The 23,380-nt window shown below is 31.7% G+C and overlaps 1 protein-coding gene and 2 long non-coding RNA genes across 7 annotated transcripts in view; 2 read left to right on the top strand and 1 right to left on the bottom strand.

Moving 5' to 3' along the window:
* Positions 1 to 16,649, bottom strand: part of LOC139988429 (prostaglandin E2 receptor EP3 subtype) — a 26,236-nt gene extending 9,587 nt beyond the window's left edge. For 3 of the 5 annotated variants that reach the window (XR_011800118.1, XM_072005865.1, XM_072005864.1), the window contains exons 1-5: positions 15,241 to 16,648; positions 13,828 to 14,067; positions 4,779 to 4,956; positions 4,000 to 4,238; positions 1,372 to 1,600 (exon numbers count right to left, since the gene is read on the bottom strand). Coding sequence is in view for 4 of the 5 variants with exons in the window: in XM_072005865.1 (XP_071861966.1) it covers positions 1,372 to 1,600; positions 4,000 to 4,238; positions 4,779 to 4,956; positions 13,828 to 14,067; positions 15,241 to 15,516 (1,162 nt within the window). In the remaining variant the exon portion in view is untranslated. Of the gene's footprint in view, positions 1 to 1,371; positions 1,601 to 3,999; positions 4,239 to 4,778; positions 4,957 to 13,827; positions 14,068 to 15,240 lie in introns of all 5 variants that reach the window. The other 2 variants (XM_072005861.1, XM_072005862.1) reach the window with 2 other exon arrangements.
* On the top strand, positions 10,031 to 20,877 carry LOC139988433 (uncharacterized). The gene is made up of 3 exons (XR_011800122.1): positions 10,031 to 11,450; positions 17,928 to 19,928; positions 20,763 to 20,877. It is a non-coding gene; the product is annotated as an uncharacterized lncRNA (long non-coding RNA).
* LOC139988432 (uncharacterized) lies at positions 20,877 to 23,380 on the top strand. The gene is made up of 3 exons (XR_011800121.1): positions 20,877 to 20,905; positions 21,107 to 21,284; positions 21,404 to 23,380. It is a non-coding gene; the product is annotated as an uncharacterized lncRNA (long non-coding RNA).

Genomic DNA, 23,380 nt, shown 5'->3' with positions numbered 1-23,380 from the left:
GCGATAATGCATACTTCAAAAACGTAAACGCTAAAATCCCCCTATCCCACGTGATTTAACGATTTTACCATATTTTTATTAGGTTTATACTTTGTACCTCCAAAATAAAATAGCTACTGTGTTTGATTGAAAATTTCTTTTGACAAGCGGCGTGCAATAATTACAGTGAACTATGAACGCTAGGCCAGATTAAACGAGGAGATGATAGAATATATTATTATAATAGAGTACATTGATTAGAAGATCAACCGATTATATTGATTAGGAGATTATAGTATAAGTTATAACAAAGTACATTGATTAGGAAATGATAAGGACGTGTTAAGTGGAGACTCAAACATGTTTCGGTAAGTACTAATTTGCTTGTCCAAATCGTCACTAAGAATCGATTCAATATCAATTTACAGCTCGTGTGAAAGTCCCCTATTTGTTGCGAGGCAACCAAAAGATCATCGTCCCCTGAGGGTCTTCTTTATCGGCCTTCTAACTTCTCGTTATGCGTACCATGAAGAAATCGTATAATGGTTAGGTAGACCTTTAGGTAGACCATTTTCCGATAGACAAACTCACGATATTCATGTTAAATGACACGTTGAAAACCAAAAGTACATAGACCAATTACCCTTTGTTCTTTAGTCGTTCGAACGATTCAAAGTAAAACAGTGGTTAATTGGAAAGGTTCAATTATACAGTGTAAAATAAGTCACGCAATTGCGACGAGAGATATCTTACGTTTATTTAATCATAAAAAATGTCTTAAGATAGTACTTCTTATTAACAGAGTATTATTAAGTATTATTTTTACTATTATTAATGTTATTAAATATTATATTATTATTAAATGTTAATGTACAATATTGAATATTGAAATCCACACAAAAAAAACATGACAAGTCAATTTTTGTTAACGTTCTAAATTCTATGTCAGTTGGTGATTGAAAAGTTGTATACAATATATAACATAGTTAAAGAAGAGAATAATCTGATAAAAAAAAGAATAATATTAATTTAGTTGTTTTGTTAATTTGACTTAATTAATAATAAACTGCATAATTAATGGTATTAATATTTGTTACGAGTTCAAGAAGGTGACAAAAACATATATTTAATCCCAAGCTCAAATGGAGAAATAATTTTGATGTGGAGTAAATAACGTATTGAATTTTTGAAAAATTTCTCGTTTTTCGTTTTTTAAAAAAGAGGGAAAATGTGACTTATCATGTTTTTCACCTGTGACCTTCATATCAAATATACGAAGTAGATATTCCGCAATATATATCAAATTTCTATACTATCGGGTCCCACTTGCGTGACTAATTGTTCCCACCTCCTCTAAACACGTAATTTCCGTTTCGAATTGATGAGACTCACCATTGAACGAACTCGACCGGCTTCTTACTGGCCAACAGATCTTGCAAAGGGGTTTTAGAAGGCGGAATCGTGGCCGTGGCATTCTCAATAGTACGTAGATGTACGGATCCAGGGTGAAGTGAATACAAAGAAGGACATCGGCCGCCAGGTGAAACATACGAATCAGTTTTCGCGCGAATAGTGCCTTCTGAGGTAATTGCATTGCGAACTGTGCCAATGGGATGGAAATCTGTCGAAACAAAACAGTAATGTCATAGTAAAGTAAAAACAATCTATGAAACTTAATAATTGAGATTAATATAAAAGAAAAAGTAATTAATCTACAATTTTAATAAACGCGTATAAATATTGTTGCGTACAACCTCAAAATATATCAAGTACGACGGACAATTAATTTACAATTTGTAAGAGTTACTTGTTTCAATACAAGAGAATTTATTAATACTGCTAACTTTTATTTCATACAATATTACTAACAGTACTTCAACTGCGCAGAAAGATCGAGATATGTGGTTTATAGAAACTCTACGATTTTTAATTCAGCTCAAATCAACTCTAACTCAGAACGACGACTTCACAAAGTTTCAAAATTATGAAACACAATGACCACTATTAGGAAAGTATAGTTATATATTGAGGTACGTTGGCTGAAAACGGCGTAGAATGAAAAGTATCACGGTCACCATAGAATCAATATGAACGCACGCCTCTAGGGTCAATGACAGAAATACATGGTTATTGACGACAGACGTTGTGGAAAATTTTCCTCGTCAAAAATCTCTCCAACATCCGGTTTCGTTTACAAAGCGAACATTAACGTGTTACAAAGATCGATCGTTTGCGAGCGTCGCGATCGATCGTACGTGACGATATTCCAAACTAAATCCTCGTGTTTAACCTTCGTCGCAGGCAGCGGAAATGCGTCACGTTTGCAATTTTGCCCGAGCAAATCGTTACATTATTTCCATCATCCTTGGAAACAGCTTCAAAAACGAGAAAATGAATAATTTTGTGGGAAGTTCAAGTGCAAGCTTTAAACGTGAGATTCGAGTGGTTGACTGGACTTCAGGGAACGTTACACGTTTTGTGAGGAAAACAACGTTCGTTGAATAAGATGCTGAGCGGATAAGGAGATGGAAATGCGGAATGCTCGTGAGTATGCAATCACCGTACCACACTGAGTGCATTGTTCGAGACGATTGTATTCTTGCCGGCAGGATACATTCTGATTACATTGGATTAAAAATTCAGGAATGCGAAAGCTTCGGGCAATGGCAATGATTCCTCTGGAATAACACGAAATTTCCTGTCCGGATTTATGAATCAATGAACTTATGTTCATCTATGTCCGCTTTTCGACGCCATAATACGCATATATTGAAATATTGTAGATCTTTGAATAAAAATCCGTAACTTCACTGTCCAATGCCTCCTTTAACGTACTGGATTTGACAGGTTTCATTCATTATTTCAAGATCAAAGATAAGACAAACTATATAATTATATAAACTCTTTAACTGTTATTGATGCTATGCGAGATGAGCATTCAACCGAGTTTACTTTACCGTTTACCACAAGCCATTGTTATTGGCAGTTAAAGGAATATTTTCGTTGTAAAAAGAAGACAATGAAAAATATGTGTAGTACATACTTTTTAATTGAACTAGCTTTTTTCAGTTTATTCAACTACGTCAACATAATTAAACATCGATTAATGTTATATCAACTATATTAATATCGGAATTGAATCAAATATCGTCTAATACGTCATTATCAATTGTTAGATGGATACTTTACGAAAGGTACATGGTGTAGAATGAAAAATGTTGTTTCACTTTGGAAGTCTCGTCACGGCAGATACGATGGCAAATTTTATCGATGTTTTGTCGGTGTTGGAGCAAATACTATCGTCGAAAGGATCTTCGAAAACCCCGTCACGTAAACAACATTACTTCCATAAAAGAGAGTAACCGGAAGCTCTTCTTTCATAGAGACTTCCTTCTCGTAATCCGTTGACAAAACGTATCATTATGGCGAATTAAGATAACAACAAGATGAGCAAATACAATACAAATAGATATGAATTAATTACAATTTAATTGTCAGCGTTGTATTAGAGGGAACATAAAATTATAATTCATGATAACACAAGTGAATCGATATTGTCACTTGCTGGTTCCTTGATATTTCTACATTTTTTAATATTACACAAAAATTTACAATTTACAAGAAAAGTATGCAATTTAACAAACTTTAAAATCAATAAGAAGATTAACGATGCAAAATATAAAATAATAAAACATTATTCCTTTAATCTTCCTTGCAATCAGTTTCAATTTATCCAACAATTTAAATCCTTTGTTAGGAAATAAATTGTAGCAAGATAGGACAAAGAATGTAATTAAAGATATTTTCCTGATAGACAAATTTAGATGCTACCTAATGTAATTAAGTATCTAAAGACACGTCTTTATCCAAAGATGTTCGAAAGCGGAAGGACTGGAAGTTACGCATTCTCCGAATTTTAATTAGTTTGCCAAAAAGAACCGCAAGCGTCATTTAATTGTCGAGGGTGTTCCGGCGTGAACGAATTAATTTAATCAATTACTTCCACGATCGATTGCTTACCATTTGTGGCATCCAACAGACAACAAACGATATTGATAGTACAGCCATCAATCTTGCGAATGCCCTCTCCTCGGCGGTAGTGACGATTTCTGGTGTTGGTCCTGACGCTGACAAAAGTGGTTTCGCTCTTGAAGAAGATCTCGTCACTCGTCGAAGCAGCCCAGTTTTGTGATTTAGCCTGCTAAGCGCTCTAGAAACCGCCAAATTGCACCAAACTATCGATAGGCAGAGACCCGTACCTGCCGTTTAAAAAGAGCAATTAAGATCTTCACAATATGCAAATATACATTTGATATGGAAATTATTTCCTTTTCGCATAATACAATTATAGAACAAACAACCGTGCAAAAGTTTCAAGGAATTGTGAATGGCAGTTTTTGTAAAATCATTTTTGTTAATCATATTCGCGTTACAGCACATTTTATTTAATTTTTAATCGAGGCTGAATCAATGTGACAAAGATCACAAACTGCAGTGATCGCTTAACAATATCGACCGAATTTAAAATAGGAATTATCAAAATATATCGTTTTGTTGTTTAGAGTTATGGTAACACTGTTACTTTGTACTAATTTATATAAAATAACAAGAAAGGAATAAACAAATACACAAGTCGCTTTAGATACACGTCAATCGTTCCATTTTAGTTTCCTTTCATTACATGAATGAAGGTCCAATAAAAACGATTCGGATTATCAAGATTTCACCACATTAAATTATTATATTGTAATCGAAATATACTTAAGGATTTATTAATCTCGACGATACCTTGTACTTACCGAAAACGAACCAAACATACGCGTAGGCGATATCAGCTGGATCGGTAGCTTCTCTGTATCGAATACATCGTTCGCCTTTGTAATACACGCCAAAACCCATAACTGGCATGCTTGTCAACGCCAGGGCGATTAACCAGAGCACTAGCATGCAACGTACAATTGCTGGGTATGTCACCTGCTAGGAAACACATACGTGTCACAGATTTAGTAGTACAAGAAGCAGGAAATATTATATGTTCCGTCGATAGTGTGGTAATCGAAGAAAGGAAAAAAAATTAACAAATAATTACTACCTATATATTATGACTAAATATTATGACGATTATTTTATTATTCATTATCGATTATGTATTATTCATTATTATATATTATTATTCGTACAAAAATTTTACAATCCCAAAAAATTGAATTTTCCAAAATTAATTCTAGCAGTACTTTATCCTATGTTATATTATGAATTCGCTATATTCAAAGTACTGTTGACTGACTCCAGAGTTCTGAGTAAAAAATAGTATTTCCATCTCTTATCTTATTAGTTGCTATACCAACTTTTCAATAAAGAAACAAGTGCACAATGTGAAAACAGAGTTTAGTATCAGTTTCTTTTTGCTTACATTCACAACCACATGTCCTTCTTCGACACGTATGATCGAATCGATCATTGCTCAATGAGGCAAAGTCAATGAACTTCGATGAATGACGCGTGGCAGAAAACAAACGAAGAATATCGATTCGATTTTAATGGACCGATTGTAACAAGGAGCAATTGGTAAATAGAATAGCGTCGAAAGGGAAAGAGCCATCGCTATTTTGTAAATGAGCTTCAACGGTCCCAGACAACACGAGGAATCTTATGAACGGGAACCAGATATAATGTAGATGTTGTTTTTCTTTTAGACAACATTCGGCTTAAAATAGGTGAACTCTTGATCTGCGTCACTATACCACTAGGGTTGTTGACGATCTTAGATCTTATTTTAGATGTCTTGGGTACAGGAAAAATGCGAAAAGGGAATCACTATGATATCATTGTTTACATGGGGTGGAAAGTTGCTTCGTCATCAAGTAGACAATTCTCCAAGATGGACTCTTGAAATTTAAACAAAGTAGGACTCGCTGTTTGCAGAATGAAATTCTGTGTTTTCCAGATATTGCGCTTAAAGGTTGAAGCAAATTATCGTGCTAGTTGTTATTTGCGGAACGTTATGTTTTTGAGACTTATGTTCCCAAAAGTTTTTGAATTACTGTAAGGGAATAGAATTGTTTTGACATGATAATATAGATGTTTGCATTATAAAAATAAAAAAGCAAACAGTAAATCTTGAAACAGTACACAAATAATATTTTATCTGGCACAAAAAATGTAATATTCTGAATATACAGAATATACAGGAATCACTAATACAATTGTAGAACATTTAGAACAGTACATCGATGAGATAGCGTGAGGTATGGTTTGCTTCAAATTTTATATAGAGTACTATATTTTTATTGAAATTAGATTAGGGTCTCGAGAGTTGCCTTTTTCATTGCGTAAGTTTACTTGATTGAATTTTGTCTGATTGAATCGGGTTGTCCAATTTCTACACTATCTTATTCGCAAAGGTGGAAATAAAAGGAAAGAAACGTAGAGATTACTTATTATTATGGATTTAAATAATTTACAGTCTATTTCATACATAAATTTGATCATACAATAAAAAATTTTGTGAACAATGATATTACGAATGTCATAAGAATTAATGATTAGTAATCTGACATTTTTCTAGCTTTCATCGAATTTATCTTCAGCTCGTAAAAAAACTTTTATTAAAAATGAATTCAGTCCATAAAACACGTTGCCGTATGTAATAAATCGCTCTAGACAGTACATGATCATATTATTTAATTAAAACATCTTTATTGAACATAAAAACGAGATAATGAATAAAATATTCTTCTTATCATATTCTTGTATATTTATGTCTAAAACAAATATACGAATATCATCGCTCAAACGTCGTGGCAAACGTGTTCTTGGAGAAATGGAAGAAGAAATGAAACCTTCACCGACAACTTTTTGTTGTACTTTTGCGGAGGTGGCTAAGTGCTTCCCAGAGGAAAAAGCGAAAGCTCATTCACAAGAGGCGTTCAGTACGTAGAGGAAATAAAGAGGCTAAGGGAAACTGTAATAATTGCTGAGACATCGTGTCGTTTGTATTGTACCTCCTACTTCTAATGCTATTCCCTTTCGAGAAATAATTCGCTGTTTTACAACGCAACGTGTTATTACAATATCAGAACTACCAGAATGTTTAAAATGAACAACTCTTTACTTCTTTGTATATGATCACTGTAAAAAAATATTCATAGAGTACTTAACTTTAACAAAATTATTATGGCACATTGTTTATTAACAAATAAAAAATATATGCATATTCTTACTTCATATAATTTTTGAAAAAAAGAACGGAATGCGATACCTATTCCTGTTTTAAAAATATTAATAAATATCTAGAAAATAGTAAAAACATATGTGTAAAAACATATTCGTCATTATTGCTTCATAGGATCCAATGTACATAGATATTTAAAAAATAATCTCCATCAAAGTGCAGAAAAAAATGGGTTGAAAAGAGTTTTATCGCAATACAAAATAACGATCCAAAATATAATGTTAGTAATACGCAAGCCTGAATCTTGTATTTCGGAACGCCTAAAAACACCTCCACAATCCACGGATATAAATATTATCGAAAATATATATGACCACCTAAAACGAAAAATACGGAGTCACCATATTTCATTAAAGAATGATTGAAAAAGGACGTTTTCAGAAGAATGGAAAAATATTTCAAGTAAATTACTCATCAATTTGATAAATTCAATGTTTCAATGTTTTGTCGTTTCAACAACGGCTTCAAGGCATAATAAAATCAGAAGGAAACCCCACTAAGCATTAAAATAATTAAACTTAGCAATTTCCTCTCCTGGATATGTATTAGGTAAGTCTTATTAGTTTTTCCTACTAAACTGTAACTGTACAAGTACTTATTACGCATATATTTTTGCCATTTTTTAGATGCTTGTTAATATTTTCACGAAGAATATAGATAATCCATCCTTTTTTAATGACAATTATTTTATAGACTTGTAAGAATACGCGCGTTTTTTTTTTTTTTTTTGCTAAAATTTTGTTAATGAACGACATTCTACAATATTTTTGATGAAATTAATTATTTTACGAATACTTTTTGCACTGGCTATATGATGCTTTTTACAGAATTTTTTGTTTCTTGTAAAATATATAGATAAAAATCAGTTCTTTCCTTTATGTTATATAATTATTTATATGTTCCTTTCTTCCTTTTCGCTTTTAAATACCAGATCATTTTTAATTTTAACACGTACATTTTGAAAATAATATTGGATGCTCTCAAGAGATCTAGAAATCTTAAATTCGATGAACAGAAAGTTGCTGTAGTTGATACATAGTTCGCATAACTGCTCTTTGTATCAAAGGAAACGTTGTTTCACGGTAGCGAAAATCAGGAGGTTGGTAGGTATTACGAGGTATTACGAGTGTTAAGTCTGAGAAATGAATGACGATGAAGATTGAATAATTTCTTCTCTGTTTGATGTAACGTTCACAAATATTAATAGCCGAATAATAAAATAAATAACAGTACAAAATACTTGGAGAATTTAGGTTCAAACTATGATCTGATCAACTAGAAAGATCTAAAGTGTGAATATTTATGATTATAACTATGTACTTGTGAAATATTTTTCTCCCTTATTAAAATAATGCTTATTAAAGTACAATTTTATTAAAGTACAACATTTGAAACATACAGTTAAAGAAAGATGATAAACAGCTAGAAATAAACGATGGAGTTAAGAAGCCAAAACATAGTAATTTACAAGCATTAATGAACTAATGAGTTCTCAGACTTAGTTACCTTGATATATCGTTCCCGGATAAAATCAAAGAATGTAAGATAATATTTCGTTTCTTAATATCGCCAACAGAAAGGAGATAAGTTAAAGTATTCTTTATATATATTTTACAACAGGAAACTAATTTTCACAATCGTGTACCATACATCCTTACAATATGTCTACAATTGACTACTTCATTTCGGCAGAAGTGAAAATTTCTCACACCATAACTGTAAATATCCACGAGTAAAGAAACGATATTACATGGATAAAGTTACATACCAGATATGTTCAACGATAAATAAAAAGCTTGATATGTAATATTTTGTCTCTCGACAAATTACGAAAATAATATTCTATCACAACATTAATAAATTAATAAATTTTAGCTAAACCTGTTTTCTTCTAGTTGGCAAAAATTATAGATAAAAGCATCATAGATTTCCATTCCATTAGTTACATTGATTTTCTTTGGGCAGGATGGGCCGAATTAGGGAACATTAAATGTACCACATCTTTTATAACATAGGCACTTAGTGTGAAATAATATGCTATTGTACGTGCGATCATTTACGGTTATCGAACATGATACGAGTATGAGGTTACGACGATAATGTTAATGCATTCTACATACCTACATACATATAATTGAACAACAAAATGAGCTTAACAGTATCAATAATTTTTAATTGCTTTAAATTTTTTAATTTAAAGGGTAACCTGGAGAATTGAAAAAAATCAGTTTTTCACGCGACTCTAACCCCCCAACCAGAAAAAAAGGAAAAATACATATATATATATATATATATATATATATATATATATATATATATATATAATCAAGTAATATTTTAAATTATTATCCAAAGAGTGTCTAATTATAAAATTGTATGATTAAGTACGTTTTTGTCACATCTACATGATTTTCAAATAAAATTGGAGATACTAATTCTACATCCTACAAGATTAGATCAATCTTTCCTTCACGAGTTTAAAATATCAAGAAGCTAGCAGTATTTTTATCCTCTATCTTCATTAATTGGCCCCCAATATATCTCTAAAGAAACGTTCCAACAAGAAGTTACTGCGTCATAAGCTCCACCGACCTAAAACACGATTCTCCTAGCGATCTTCATTTTTTCGTTGCAAGCCACGCTTGGCTCAAAAATTCGTTCCATAAGGCACTTAAGCAGCTCCGAATTCCCTCTTATGTAACCAAAATATTTCGAGGAAACGCGATAGAGTGAAGACTATTTCTCAATCGTTAGCTCGTGATTTTCGTTCGTTATTAGAAGCGAAAAACGAAACATTGGTCCGGGGTTCCACGCGAAAGTGCGTTCTCACATCGTGAATCACTCGTTGCCAATTCATATATCCTCTTTCCATATATTCGTCGCGAACACGACGTTTGTGAGCTAATATCGCGAAGATAGTCTTCGCATAAAATTGAAAGATAATTTTACACACTGTCCAACCATTGATCCAATTCATTTCGACTTAGAGTCACAGTTCTTCTTTTTTCATTTTTCATTTTCTACTTCTAATTTTTTATCAAATTTAATTAGCGTTAAACCATCATCAAAGTGTTGTTAAGATTGCAACACTATGTTTGGGCCGATAGAGAGGAATCTGTTACAGATAATGACAATCCACACGCGTTCAGAGGATATCAATCCGCAGTTCGTCGACATTATAATCATCTTTTCGTCTTCTGCTCTTATATCCTTGAAGTTACCTACCCACCGCAATCAAAGGTGAGATCTATCATGTTCTAAATTTATAGCGTGTTCAACGAGTTCCCTGGAGTGACTGCTAACAAGAGGACTGGATTTTCTAGTTTTCCTTCCAATCTGTTTTGAATCGACCAGTTGATTGTGGCCTATTTTTGAAGTTACTCTATTAAAACGGAAGTGTGATGCGTATGGATGATAAAGTGGACGATGTTTTTTTATACAGACGGTTGATTTCAGTCTTTGGTATTTTAGAGAAAAATTGTAGTGCAGCGTTATTGATAGAAAAATGCAAAGTTCCAGCTTAATAAACAAGATGCAATATGAAAATTAATTATGGCTCGTAAATGTGGAACATATTGATGACTGTCGAGAAACGGTCATATTGATGAACGTATTAATGATTGTCGATAAACGATTGTAATTTATAAAGATTATTTCAATTGTAGTCTGACAGCTATAACGTAACTATATTGGGATGTGGTTTTTGATGTCAGCTTGATGAAAATATTGAACACGTATGTAGATAAATAAACTCTGGCTCAAAAATTTTGGGATATCTCATATTTTTAATAAAATGTGATATTTGGTGTAAATTATGAATATGTTATGTAGTAGAGTATAATTCCTTTATCGTATCAAGTATCGAGTTAAATGAATTGTTACAGGATAATTGAATCATAATTTTTTCCAATTATGGTGCAAATATATAAATGTTCTAATAAGTACATACACAGAAAAATACACACTATAATAAAGATAAGGTAGGTAAAGGATAAAGATGTATAATTTATGAAAATAATCCTAGCATTAATTTTACAGTTATAACATTACTAAATGATACTGTATCATACGGTTTCAAGTTTACAGCCACTGGTACGTGCATGGATACACGTATCCTAAGAAAAAGTTTAGATACCAGTGACTGACCATTCAGTGCAGAAGTGTGGTTTACATTAATTTCACTGACCCTGAATCTCTGCCTACTAAAAGTCGAGATACGTGCTAAATAATTCAAGAGGTACGAAATTCGAATGAATTCGTAATTCTTTTCCTTTCATTACTTAATTTGCAGTATATAGTGTAACATAAATAGAAATTATATTGTATTATTTTAAGAATCTTACAGTAACTAAGAATTCAATATAAAATATCGAAACTTGTAAAAGTATTTTCTTCGATAATAAATTTTAGATGAAAATTATTGTTTAAAAAATAGGGAAAGTGTCAAAGAAATTTCTTAATACACTACTTAAATCGAGGACGATAAAATTTAACAATAATGATCCAAGAGTAACATCACAAATCGAACAGTGTATGAAAACATTGAATATATTTAAATAATCTAGTGAAATGAAATATCGAATGAACAACGCAATGATTGAAAACAGTATAGGCGTTACGCGTGGACATATTTGGGCTACAATATGGGTCACGAATTTCTCATCGCAACACGCGACGCAACAAGTTCAATTGTATTTAGCGACGATAAAGCACACATGTTTCATTCCCAAACCAAATGTAGCCATGGTATTAACATGAAAATAAATTTTTTTAATCGGGACATGAAATAATTAGCTGCTGGTAATCACGTACGTCTTTCTTTTTCTCGGAAACAACTTAAGGACTTTCCAAAGCTATCACTTGTTATCATTATCATGGGAAATGTGACCGCCTGCTGTGAACCATGATCCCCTTTAATCACATTTCTTTAATTTGACCAAAAAATATATATCAAAGAATTGCAAAATTTGATAAAATCATTCGAGAAATAATTTCAAACAAAGTAAAATGGACCAAACGTATTATCAACAAATTTCTTATAATTTTTCTACGTAAATGACTACGATTCCGCTTAAACAGTAGCCAAAAAAAAAAATAATTTATATCTGATTCATACTTGAAAGTAATTTGTATCTCTCTATTATATTTGACAAAATTGTTTTACGAAAATAATCTTTCTTCTTTGGTCAGTTGTCGAATTACACAACATAATGTTAAAGGGAAACAGGATATACATTTTGATAGTCCAACTGCATCAGAGAAACACTTGTTCCTCAGCCAGTTTAAATAATTGTTTCCGCTGCGTTTTAAATGGCCGTAGATTGATTCGACCGAATCGTTGGCTACATTCAAGTGATAGAGTTAATATTTGCGTACTGTCAACACTGATACCGTACATGCATCTTCAGATTCTTAAGAATTTCAATGCGAATATTTTCCTTAAGCATGTATTTTAATAATCAATACCTAGCAAAAAAGCCAATGATATCATCGCCTTCAAGTAAAAAGATATTTTATACCATTTCTCAAATATTTTTTTATGATAATATTAATTCTTGCTTACTTTTGATGAAAGAACTGCAGTGTGTCAAGTTCTCTGATTCAACATTTCCAATGAATGATCTTCCGGTTTTAACGCTTCAGTCATATAATTAGTTTTTAAAATAGAGTATAGCGAATAAAGTGATATAAAGAAGTAATTGTAGTTAAATAAATATCAATTTCCAATTGCTTCTAACTTATTGCAAGCCTAATAAATATCTAATTTAAGTAAACTACCTTAGTTAATAGCGATAGGTGTAAAGAGTTCGGTATTGTATGATCCCTAATAACAAGTGTGCGCAAATAAGGTACAAATGATAGCAATAAGATATTAAACAGCATTGTCCTTTTCAGTAAATATTCACATCAATTCCTGTCCATGTTGTCTATTGAAAAAATGGGTTAGGTCCATACGTACATTTACTTACACTCTACGTAACGCAACTTTTATCACGTATAGATAAAACCTATGAAGCTGCTTCGACTATGTTACTATGGTGTTTTCACTCTTCCTTTTATCTCTGTAACGTATATAGTTTCAAACTAATCCTAATAGAATAATATCTAGTGTTTCTGGTATTAGACTCTTGCTTTTATTTTTGATCGATTTCGTCCTTATTTTGCATAATTTTCAATTAATATTCAGAAGATTGATCCGAACCTTTTTATTGCTATTATTTACTGCTAAAATACTTCACAAACCTTGAAAATATCTCATGAAGGAATATCGAAAAAATTTCGCCAAAATCTTGGCGCCGCTTTCCCGATCACGTTCGATGCGAGAACAAGTTATCGTGAATACGAATGACTAACTGAGAAAAAGAACAGTTCCAAAAATTTATTCAACTTTCTATGATATACGTGTATATCATTTTTCAATGATGTTTTGCATACTCGATTTAAGTTATGTAACTGGAGATATACAGCTACAAGTAGCCTGCAAGTGTTAGATAGGATCTAACGATATGAAAGTAAATATAAGATGAAGGGAAAATTCAACGATAAGCTCCTGTCAATACCAATGTCAATGCTAGTCGGTTGTTTAAAAAGGTTTATCAAGGATCTTGACTTACCCTTTGATAAACGAAGGGTCTGGTCAAGGCTAACCACCTCTCAGCTGCCATTACGATGGCGACGCAACCACTGAATAAACCGAAGAGCCTCCATACCACCCGAAGGGAACAAAACCCCCTGGTAGACATCACACTGCCTACATAGATCGTGATATACATTTGCACCATCATCCCTAACAATGCGACCAGGTCGTTGATGGCCAAACAACGCAGCATCACCAAATGTTTTCGGTTTCTCCTCTGAAACAATTTATTTTAATTTATATACCAATTAGCTCAAATTATTGAATATATTTAGATTATTTTGAGAATTTCTGTAATTTATCTTACTGTTCGTACTGTTTGATATTATTTGCATTATTATATTGTATTATTATATTATATTTTGCAAATATAATAATGCAAATTGTATTATTTGCATTATTATATTATATTATATTGTTTGCACATTATTAATTGTACTATTGAATTTTATTTATTTTATCTATTATTAATATATCCCTTTTATATTGTAACTCTATGTACAAGTAGCCTATGTACTATTCACTTTATTATTAAAAAGTAAGCATATTTTGTCACTGCTTATGTTGGTCGGTAGTATTGAATGAGATAAAGTGTATTATACAAAGAGCTTCTCTCTCATATATTCAGCATACATACATCAACTTTCTCTATTACGTTCAATGAGATATATCACACCTTTGCTACAAAAGTAATCTACTGAATAACTCGTTAAAATGTGTTCCCGAGATATCACTATGAAAAAGTTCTTTAGGATTGTAAACTAGAAACGACAAAAATGTCATATGATCCTATTTTATGAATATTTTTTTCGCACTGATAATTTTGATAAATAAAATAATATATTACTATGTGTTTAAAGACAGTTTGTTTAGACATTCAGAGAACCAATGTTTCTGAGCTACGTATTTTCGAATCAAGGGCGCGATATCTATTACTCATTAGCATTTAAACCCGCATCGAAATATTTGTTTAGGGATACACCCACTGTTAATAGAGATACTATTATTTGTGAATAACTATTGCTTCACAAATAACAGTATCTCCTGGGATTACCACCAATCACATTTCTTAGAAGCGTTTAAATAGATACTTTATGACAGTAATTTACAAGACACAATTAGTTTCTTTCTCTGCTGTTAGCATTCAATATAAATTACCAATTACCAATAAATACAAATATAATATCATTCCAACGTTACTAATATTAAAGTCTTACAATACTAATTATCTTCAATAATTATCCTATTAACAGAAGTCATAATATATATTGATAGATGTATAATAATATATATCGATACATGTATAATAAAGTTTCAATATTACTAATCAAATTAAAGATCTTAGAAGTTTATTGATTAATCGTAGAATATGCAATGGAAGTGTTATTACCTTATCTCGATGAAAAAGTATGACTAGAGCAGACACATTGCCAATTACGCCAGTAATATATACAAGGGTGAGTACCACCTGAGAGGCGAAAGTCACGTGTCTTTTTGATGGATTCAGAACAACGTTGGATATTAGAGTCGAATTCAGCGTCGAATTCAGCGTCGAATTCAGCGTCGAATTCAGCGTCGAGTCCAGCGTCGAGTTCAGCGTCGAGTTCAGTGTCGAATTCATTATTGACAAGGTTTCGTTCCAAACCTCTGTCGAGGTGAGCGACATTTTTTACGACTCTCTTTCTTTTTTACGGTCCGTGAGTAACGTTACTCGATATTCCACGTAATATATCGTATCAAAATCGCAACCAGACAATGTCCGTATCTGAATCGCTTGGCGGGTAACTTCAAGCGGAAGTCTCGACGATATGATCGATGATGGAACGATTCAGAGACCTCATTGTTTATATGGATCGTTCACTCCGTTCCACAATCGTTGATCTCGAGTAATCGTCTATTTTCTCGGCTCGTGCTTATCTTTTTCTTTCCTCTATGTAAATAGGAACTATGCCGAAGAAAAAAGCGGTTGAAATTTTTCCCGTTAAAGCATTATTCCATTACGACAATTTCTTAAATCGGTTTGTTGATCTTCACTATTTGTATCGCTGCAGTTATCATGTACTTTTGGTACTGTATTATCGTATCTTACTCTTCAACGGGCGCTGTTGCAGTAACGCAGGCCACCGCCTTAACTTTCTTATGAAATGTGACAACGTTGTATTTGGACCCTTTTGTAAGACTACCTGCAGTCCTACGAGGGGCCCTTATTCAAGTCAGACTACATATGCTGCAAGCCAGAGCCAGTGCAACGGTCCAACTGCTCGGATTCATCGATCGAACGCACAGAACCGAAATAAATCTGTGTGAAACCTGTTGCTGCGTGTAGGCCAGTTATCCTCTTGTACGCTCTTTAGATCAAAAGTAACATCAAAGACGTTTACCAGTCAGGAAAATTAAAGAGCAGAGTGGAACTTGAAAGACGCCTCTTAAACTCGCTTGTTAGAGTATTCTTCGTCATTCGTTGAGTGGTAAGAAGACAATTACACAAATCTATACATATTTAACTGGTATCTTACTAACTGCATATCTGAAGTAGGCCAATTCGATCGACTGTCGATGGAATTTCTTTTCAATTTCCTTTAAACCTCGATCACCGAATTGCTAAGTGAAATCGCCGACTTTGTCGATAGCTCGATACGTTCTTCTCTGTTTCTTCTTTAGAAGATATTAGTAAAGAATTAACGATGCGAACCTGCGATTCCTCTAATCGAACTTAAAGATGTGGAAGAGGAAAAACACACTTCCATTACCTCCTTCGATCGCGAGAGTCGTCGCCACACTGATCCAAACCACGCGGTCGCCTCGAGTTTTGTTTACAATCGATAGGCCTCCTGCTAGTGCGCCTGCGCCGTATTTTAAAGTCGGCGTCTGTTTGGCGCCATAACTTAGGGACGCTCTTGTTTAGAAATTTAACGATTTCTTCGAAATTTCGATTTGGATGAGTTTGAAGTAGACTCGTATAAACTTTAATTCGAGATAAGGAAACGCAACATTTTTGTAGAAATAATATGTATATAAATGAGAATATTGTAGAATAGTATGCTTTAGATTGTAATCTTTACTGTGTTGCCATATACAAAATATTATAACAATACCAAATACATATAATAGTATCAAACATTTGTGTCCATGATGAAAATATGCTACTACACTGATCTAAGCTATACGTAAAATCAGATATGCATAGAAAATAAAAACCACATACCAAATGAGCACAAATTACACTGCCTACGCTATGGGACAGCTTCAATAAAACTAATGTAAAAGTATATGTACAAGACAGTTCAATAATACTTACACGCCATATAATAAGAAAATTGCTCCATATAGAGACAGGTATGGTGTACATAATGAAAAAAGAAAAAATAGATGTATGTTTCAACTTTGACCAACATATAATAAAAAAATCCATAAAAGAATAATAAATATAAAAATAATCATGGAGTATTCATTTTAACATCATTAGTATAAGGACTTTCAATATTGATATTATTCGTTATACCGTTTTACAATATAAACTCTTCATACACAATAAATACTGTGATTAATACATTTTGCTATAAACTTGTTACAAAATCGAAAATAATTCTCAAGTACATAAATATGGACACTTAACGCATTAGACGCAACAGAATTCCATCGGTATGCAGGTAGTTAATAAATAATGCATCGTACATATATTTTTCGTATACAACGCGGCACATTGGCCATTCGCATTGATAAATAATTTCAAGCACGACAACGATAAAGGCTCGATGCGTGTGCTAAGTACTTACACATTCCTCTCAAGGATGCAAAACAGAGTGGACATGGATCCTATAAGAGAATGGCGATGAACTTTGCACGGATTAGTCAAGATTTGGATTGAATACAAGGAAAATAGCGACTTGTTGACACTATAAGCAAATTACTTTTTGACATGTTTACTTTAATTTTGTTAAATTAACTGATTCATGGTATTGTTCTCCCAGTGTATAAATATTCTTTTTTGTTAATTAACAATGATTTTCTTAATATATTTATTTATATATTTATTTATATATTAAGTTGTATAAAAATGATTTCTTTCTCTTGTAGTTCACATGATACGTTTATTATAGATATCATTGTTACCTTCAACTGTAGGAAAATGCCGCAGAGAAAAAGAAAAATTCCGAAAGAAAGCAGGTCGTATGCATTTGTTGCATAGAGGTCACCACAAGTTCATCGAATTATCTTGAGGTGAATGAACTATTGTGTGCTCGCGAGACAACCAATAATTGATGTCTTTTTTATCCAATTTACTACCGGCTACTAGACATAAAACTTAAGCTAAATTAAGTATTACGGTATGTGTACAACATCAATTTTTTAACTCTCACTAATATTTCACAACATTTTAAAAACTTATTTTATAACATCGCACACTCTCTGATTGCTCGATAAAAGATAAGTAAATTTTTAATTAAGTAACAACTAATATGGCTTTGCTTACTTATTTTATTAAACTTCATACGAGGTTTCATATATTTCTGAGAAAAGCATTTTTTAAAGAATTTTTTAGCTCCCGGTGTAACATAGATGAACTACAGTTTCATTTCTCAGTATAGCAAAACGGAATTAATTAATGTCGGACAGAGGAGGTAGTGTTATGATCATTAACGAGAAACTTTTTCTTTCTCGCACTGTCGATGGAGACCCTCAACGAATCACGAATTGAGTGTACCCACGGAAAGTAGCTGGAATGTTATGCAAAGCAATTACACCGATTTAATTGTCCATGCGAGAATCATTAAGCAGACTCCACCGAGGGAGCGATGAACCGATTGATTTCCACTTCGATTAAAAATTACATAAATTTAACTTATCAAAAATTGCTCCAGTTATTTATTATAACAATTTCATTCAACGCGACCTTTTGCTGTGTTCAAACATAATATTAATTTCAACAGGACTTTATACATATCATTCATATAACATGAATTATGTTGTAGACTTACATGAAATGCAGTTTCGTTACTCTTCGGGACATAAGTTGGCAGCAGATGTAAATAACTGCTCAGAAAACCAGATGTTTGTGAAAGGCGAGAAGATATTGAAAACGAACCTTCTATGCGTTAAATCAAGGCTGTATGAGTTGAACATTATTATATGTTGGTATACACCAAGGAAGATGACAAAGGGAACAAGCGATAATTTGAACAATTATAATTTATGGTAACCAAGACAAACTCCTGTCTTTTATTCTTTCTTTCCACAACCGGATTACCGGAACTCATAAAATCAATTGGAGTAATTGCGCTCGTATGGATTCCCGCTGAGACATGATGGTCATTTCCCGTAGTTTCTATGGACAATGATATCGATGAAAAGTCGAAACAAAGCGTTGGAATCAGCCAGTGGCTATTTTTAAAATCTATTGATCACGAGAGAGATCATCTTTGCGAATGCAAAGCGTACATCATCCGCATTCGTACGATAAGAGAATGCGACGCTTATAACGAAGGTTTATCTTTAGATGGAGCGGCATAAACATACAATGGGCAATACCGAAACTAATGAGGAAATTAATTTAAATAAAGAGAGGCCCAATCGGCGCCATTCTTGCATAACGATCGATACTGCTTTTCCGATACGTGCCACGAATGCTGTATATACTTCTGAAATTCTTCTCCGAGGTATGCTCAAATTTAAAATAGTCGAAATGTGATAGCTATAGCGCTATTTCGTCAAAATTACAAGTTTGTAATCAAAATATTGATATTATTGTACTGAAGCTTTCAATGCGCGATGAGATAAAATTTGTGAAAATTGGGAGGGTATTTATTATATATACAGGGATCTTTATCAATGTTCAAATTAATTAAGGACTAAATTTAAAATAATTTAGTGCTCGGTAGTAGATATTTGTATCTACAACTTTGACGTCAAAGAAAAAGGGTTTTTTAGGGTTATTAATATGGAAATGACGACAATGACCTTTGGACTTCTGGATATAGATGGAAGATTACTATACCTCCCTAAATTCAGAATAAAGTGTTAGCTACAGCGTGACAAGTAGGGGCCAGAAGTTACGATTTCGCTTTGTGATAAATATAGGTATGTAATAGTTAGGTCCACTGAGGACAAAATAATCAATTAATAATTTAGTTTCACCTATTTATTTTAGTAATACAGAAGTTATAAATAATTTAGAACAATTCAAAATTACTATAAATTAAATTTTTCCAAATTAACCACTGGAAATAAAAGATATTAAATACATGATAGTATCTTTTAAATCTTTTAAATTTAAATTATCGGAGGAAAGATAAGAATCAGCATAATAAAATGTTAATTTCTTCCGTACGTATGTTTTTGTATATATAATTCAAATATAAATACTATGTTTTAAATATTTCTTTAGAGTTATATTATAAAGTACTTGATTAGTTATCTGATGCCAACTATTCGAATTATCAATATTTAAGTAGAATATATATTTCCTACCTTTTTTCAGAGAAGTATTCATATCGGAAACTCATGATCTTTTCCTAAATCTGATTAGAATGAGCGACGAAATATTGAAACTTCATCACATTGGAAAAGGGCCAACAAGAATATAATTAGATCATGAATTGATCATCCTTCTGATAAACATTGATATCTTAATTAGATTCTATGAAACGAGTTCCTATTAATATCTTTCATATTATTTTTTTTTCCTCCTTTAAAAAAAAAATGACAATTGCATAAAATGAATTTTTATTTTGAGCAATTTTAAAAGAATTACTTTTATAACTAAATTCGTATTTTAAATTATTCAACATTACTTTTAAACACAGAATTACTTGATGATATATATATGTATTTATTTTTATATTTCTGTAAGGGTTGCTAGACTTGAAACCTTCAGAGTCTTTCCTTAGTAGTGATACATGTTTCTTTTTACAGTGGTGTTTAATGACATTCATGACCAAAAGCAAATTTTTTATGAGTTTATAAGTTTACAAAATGTTACTACTAATAGGTTATTAATTTATTAATAACTTAAAAAAGAACAAATGATAATGATTTAATCAAGAATAAAGATCAAGGTAAGTAAGGTTAGACAAATATACCTAACCTCTGTAAAATTCTTGAGCTTCATCTGACAGTCAAATTCTGTATAATTTATATTAAAAGTCTAACTTCTTTTTTTATGAAGTGCCAAATTTTCCTTTTAATGTTATGAAATTTATATTTATTCTATACACATTGGTTTTCAAATATTAATCATATATATTTTTATGTTTAAGGCAGAAGCAGTTTATGATAACATACAAGATAAACAAGAAAAATTTAAACATCAATTATGATGTGATACAAGATTTGGAAGTTATACATATATGAAGATACAAGTGATTCAATGTAGTCATTTGTAGCAATAGAGTGGAAGGAAAAACATATTTTATAATATCTAAGAAAACAGCAAAGGTAAAGTTAAGAAGCTTACGCTTACTACAAAGAAATTAAAGAATCTATATGTATATATACATACATAAAAAACTGTAGTAAAAAATGGAAAATAACCACACATTTTTATCACTTTTCAGATATTAACAGAAACATTAATAAACGTATAAGAAGGATATAGAAATAAATATATAAAGATAATTATATAGCTCAAAAGAAGTCAGATTTAAAGTTAGGAAGAAAATCAACATATGATATGATATTTAAATATGACTGTTTTCAATCACGAATTAAGTTTACAATATTTGTGGTAAACATATTAACATAAAGTAATAAACTTGGTATAAAAGAACAAAAAATAATATGTAGTAAGAATTTATACCAACAGATACATCAAAACATTTTTTACAGTTTAGATTTATTTACAAAATTTAAGTGTATCTAATAATTATGATAAAATAATATTTGTATACATTGATTGTAAGAATAACGAAGACTATGTTAGAATAATAACTCACTACTTTTAAGTTAAAATTTTTTACTTTCTTCAAGATATCAAATATAAGATACACCAAGTATATAGACTCTCTCATATGAATATGAATATTTAAAAATGAATTAAGCTGTGTTAAATGAACTTCATTTATAATTATTCAATGCAATAAGAAATATGTAGTTTATCTTCATAATTGTTCAATAGAAGTATCTTAATATTTTTTTACAAAGCACCAATGAACCAGGGCCTTCATCATAGAATTTTAGAAAACACTAAATTTATGAAAAAACTGGAAGATTTCTTTTAATTAAACTTTTTGTGATTTTAGTTTATAGTACACTATTTAATTTTTTTTAAATAACTAACAACAATGACAATCTACGTAGACAATAGTAACAGTAATATTCATACAAAAGTTTCTATCACACACGCATGTAACTAGACTAAACTGAAACTATGAGGCGGGAAGCCATTCTAAAGAGTCGATATATCGAATCAATACCGCGCGCAATATTTGAATTTGAACTGATAAACGCAGAAAAATTAAACTATTATTTATTAACAAAAGTATATAATATTGTACATTTAATTATTTAGATTAATAAATTACTATTAGCAAAATTATATTAGAATTTGAAGTGTGTGAAAAACAAAGAATAGAGCATAAAAAAGTATAGCAATATATACAGTCGTTAAACCTTGATCTATAATCTGCACTTGACATTCGCATGGTCAAGTGTATAATAATACATTTTTGCATTAAACTGTAACCATCCGTTTAAATGAACGTGCCTAGATTTAACTATATGTTTTTCTACAGTATTGACATATTTCTATTAATCTGAGATATCAACGTTGAAACAACATCCGCAATTTAAGAAAGTCAAGAACAGCACGTCTAAGTTTCCTAACGTACGTCTATGAAGTAAAAGGCACGATTTCACTATAAAATCGGTGCAACGGAATGCACTGTTACGTCACTTGATTCGCACTTGGAACACTCGATTTGTAGACATCAATCGTAGATACCTGTAAATAGTTAGTCAATTACACAGTTATTATAAAAGAATAGAAAAAATCTTTGTAGAGAATTTTTCAAATATTTAATTTGTTTTATGGAATTCTACTTTATCATACTGTATTATTTATATAATAAAAAAAATATCAAATACATTCATAAAAATTTTAAAACTATGTAAAATAATATAAATTAATGACCGTCTAGCTACAATTACTTTTTTGCTATATATTAAAATCCTTACATAAAAAATGTTTTTAAAATTGTAATTATGTTACAATATTACATTAATGTTATTGTTCTATGGGATGATACAATCACTTTCAAAGAAATAAGAGAAAAAAGAAGAATCCCAACCAGGTTCTGATCTCAGTCATGCAGATAGTGTCGTTTGTCGAGTCTTTCGAAGGCCTACTTGAAAAAAGCCAGTCGATCCTCCTTACCGGTCGATCAATTTACTCGGCTCTGAATGAACGCATGACGATCCCGTTATCGTTTCGTCCGAGTGGGTCACCGACACTTCGACAGGATTTTACTCGTAGCTGCTTCGGGGTACACGTACCGAACCTATGCCGTGAACAAACCGTTCTCATTGATACTTGG

Source organism: Bombus fervidus, chromosome 6 (genome assembly GCF_041682495.2).
Source record: "Bombus fervidus isolate BK054 chromosome 6, iyBomFerv1, whole genome shotgun sequence".
Classification (NCBI taxonomy): domain Eukaryota; kingdom Metazoa; phylum Arthropoda; class Insecta; order Hymenoptera; family Apidae; genus Bombus; species Bombus fervidus.
The sequence above is the reverse complement of the archived record's forward strand: the minus strand, read 5'-3'. Positions and strand labels throughout refer to the sequence as shown.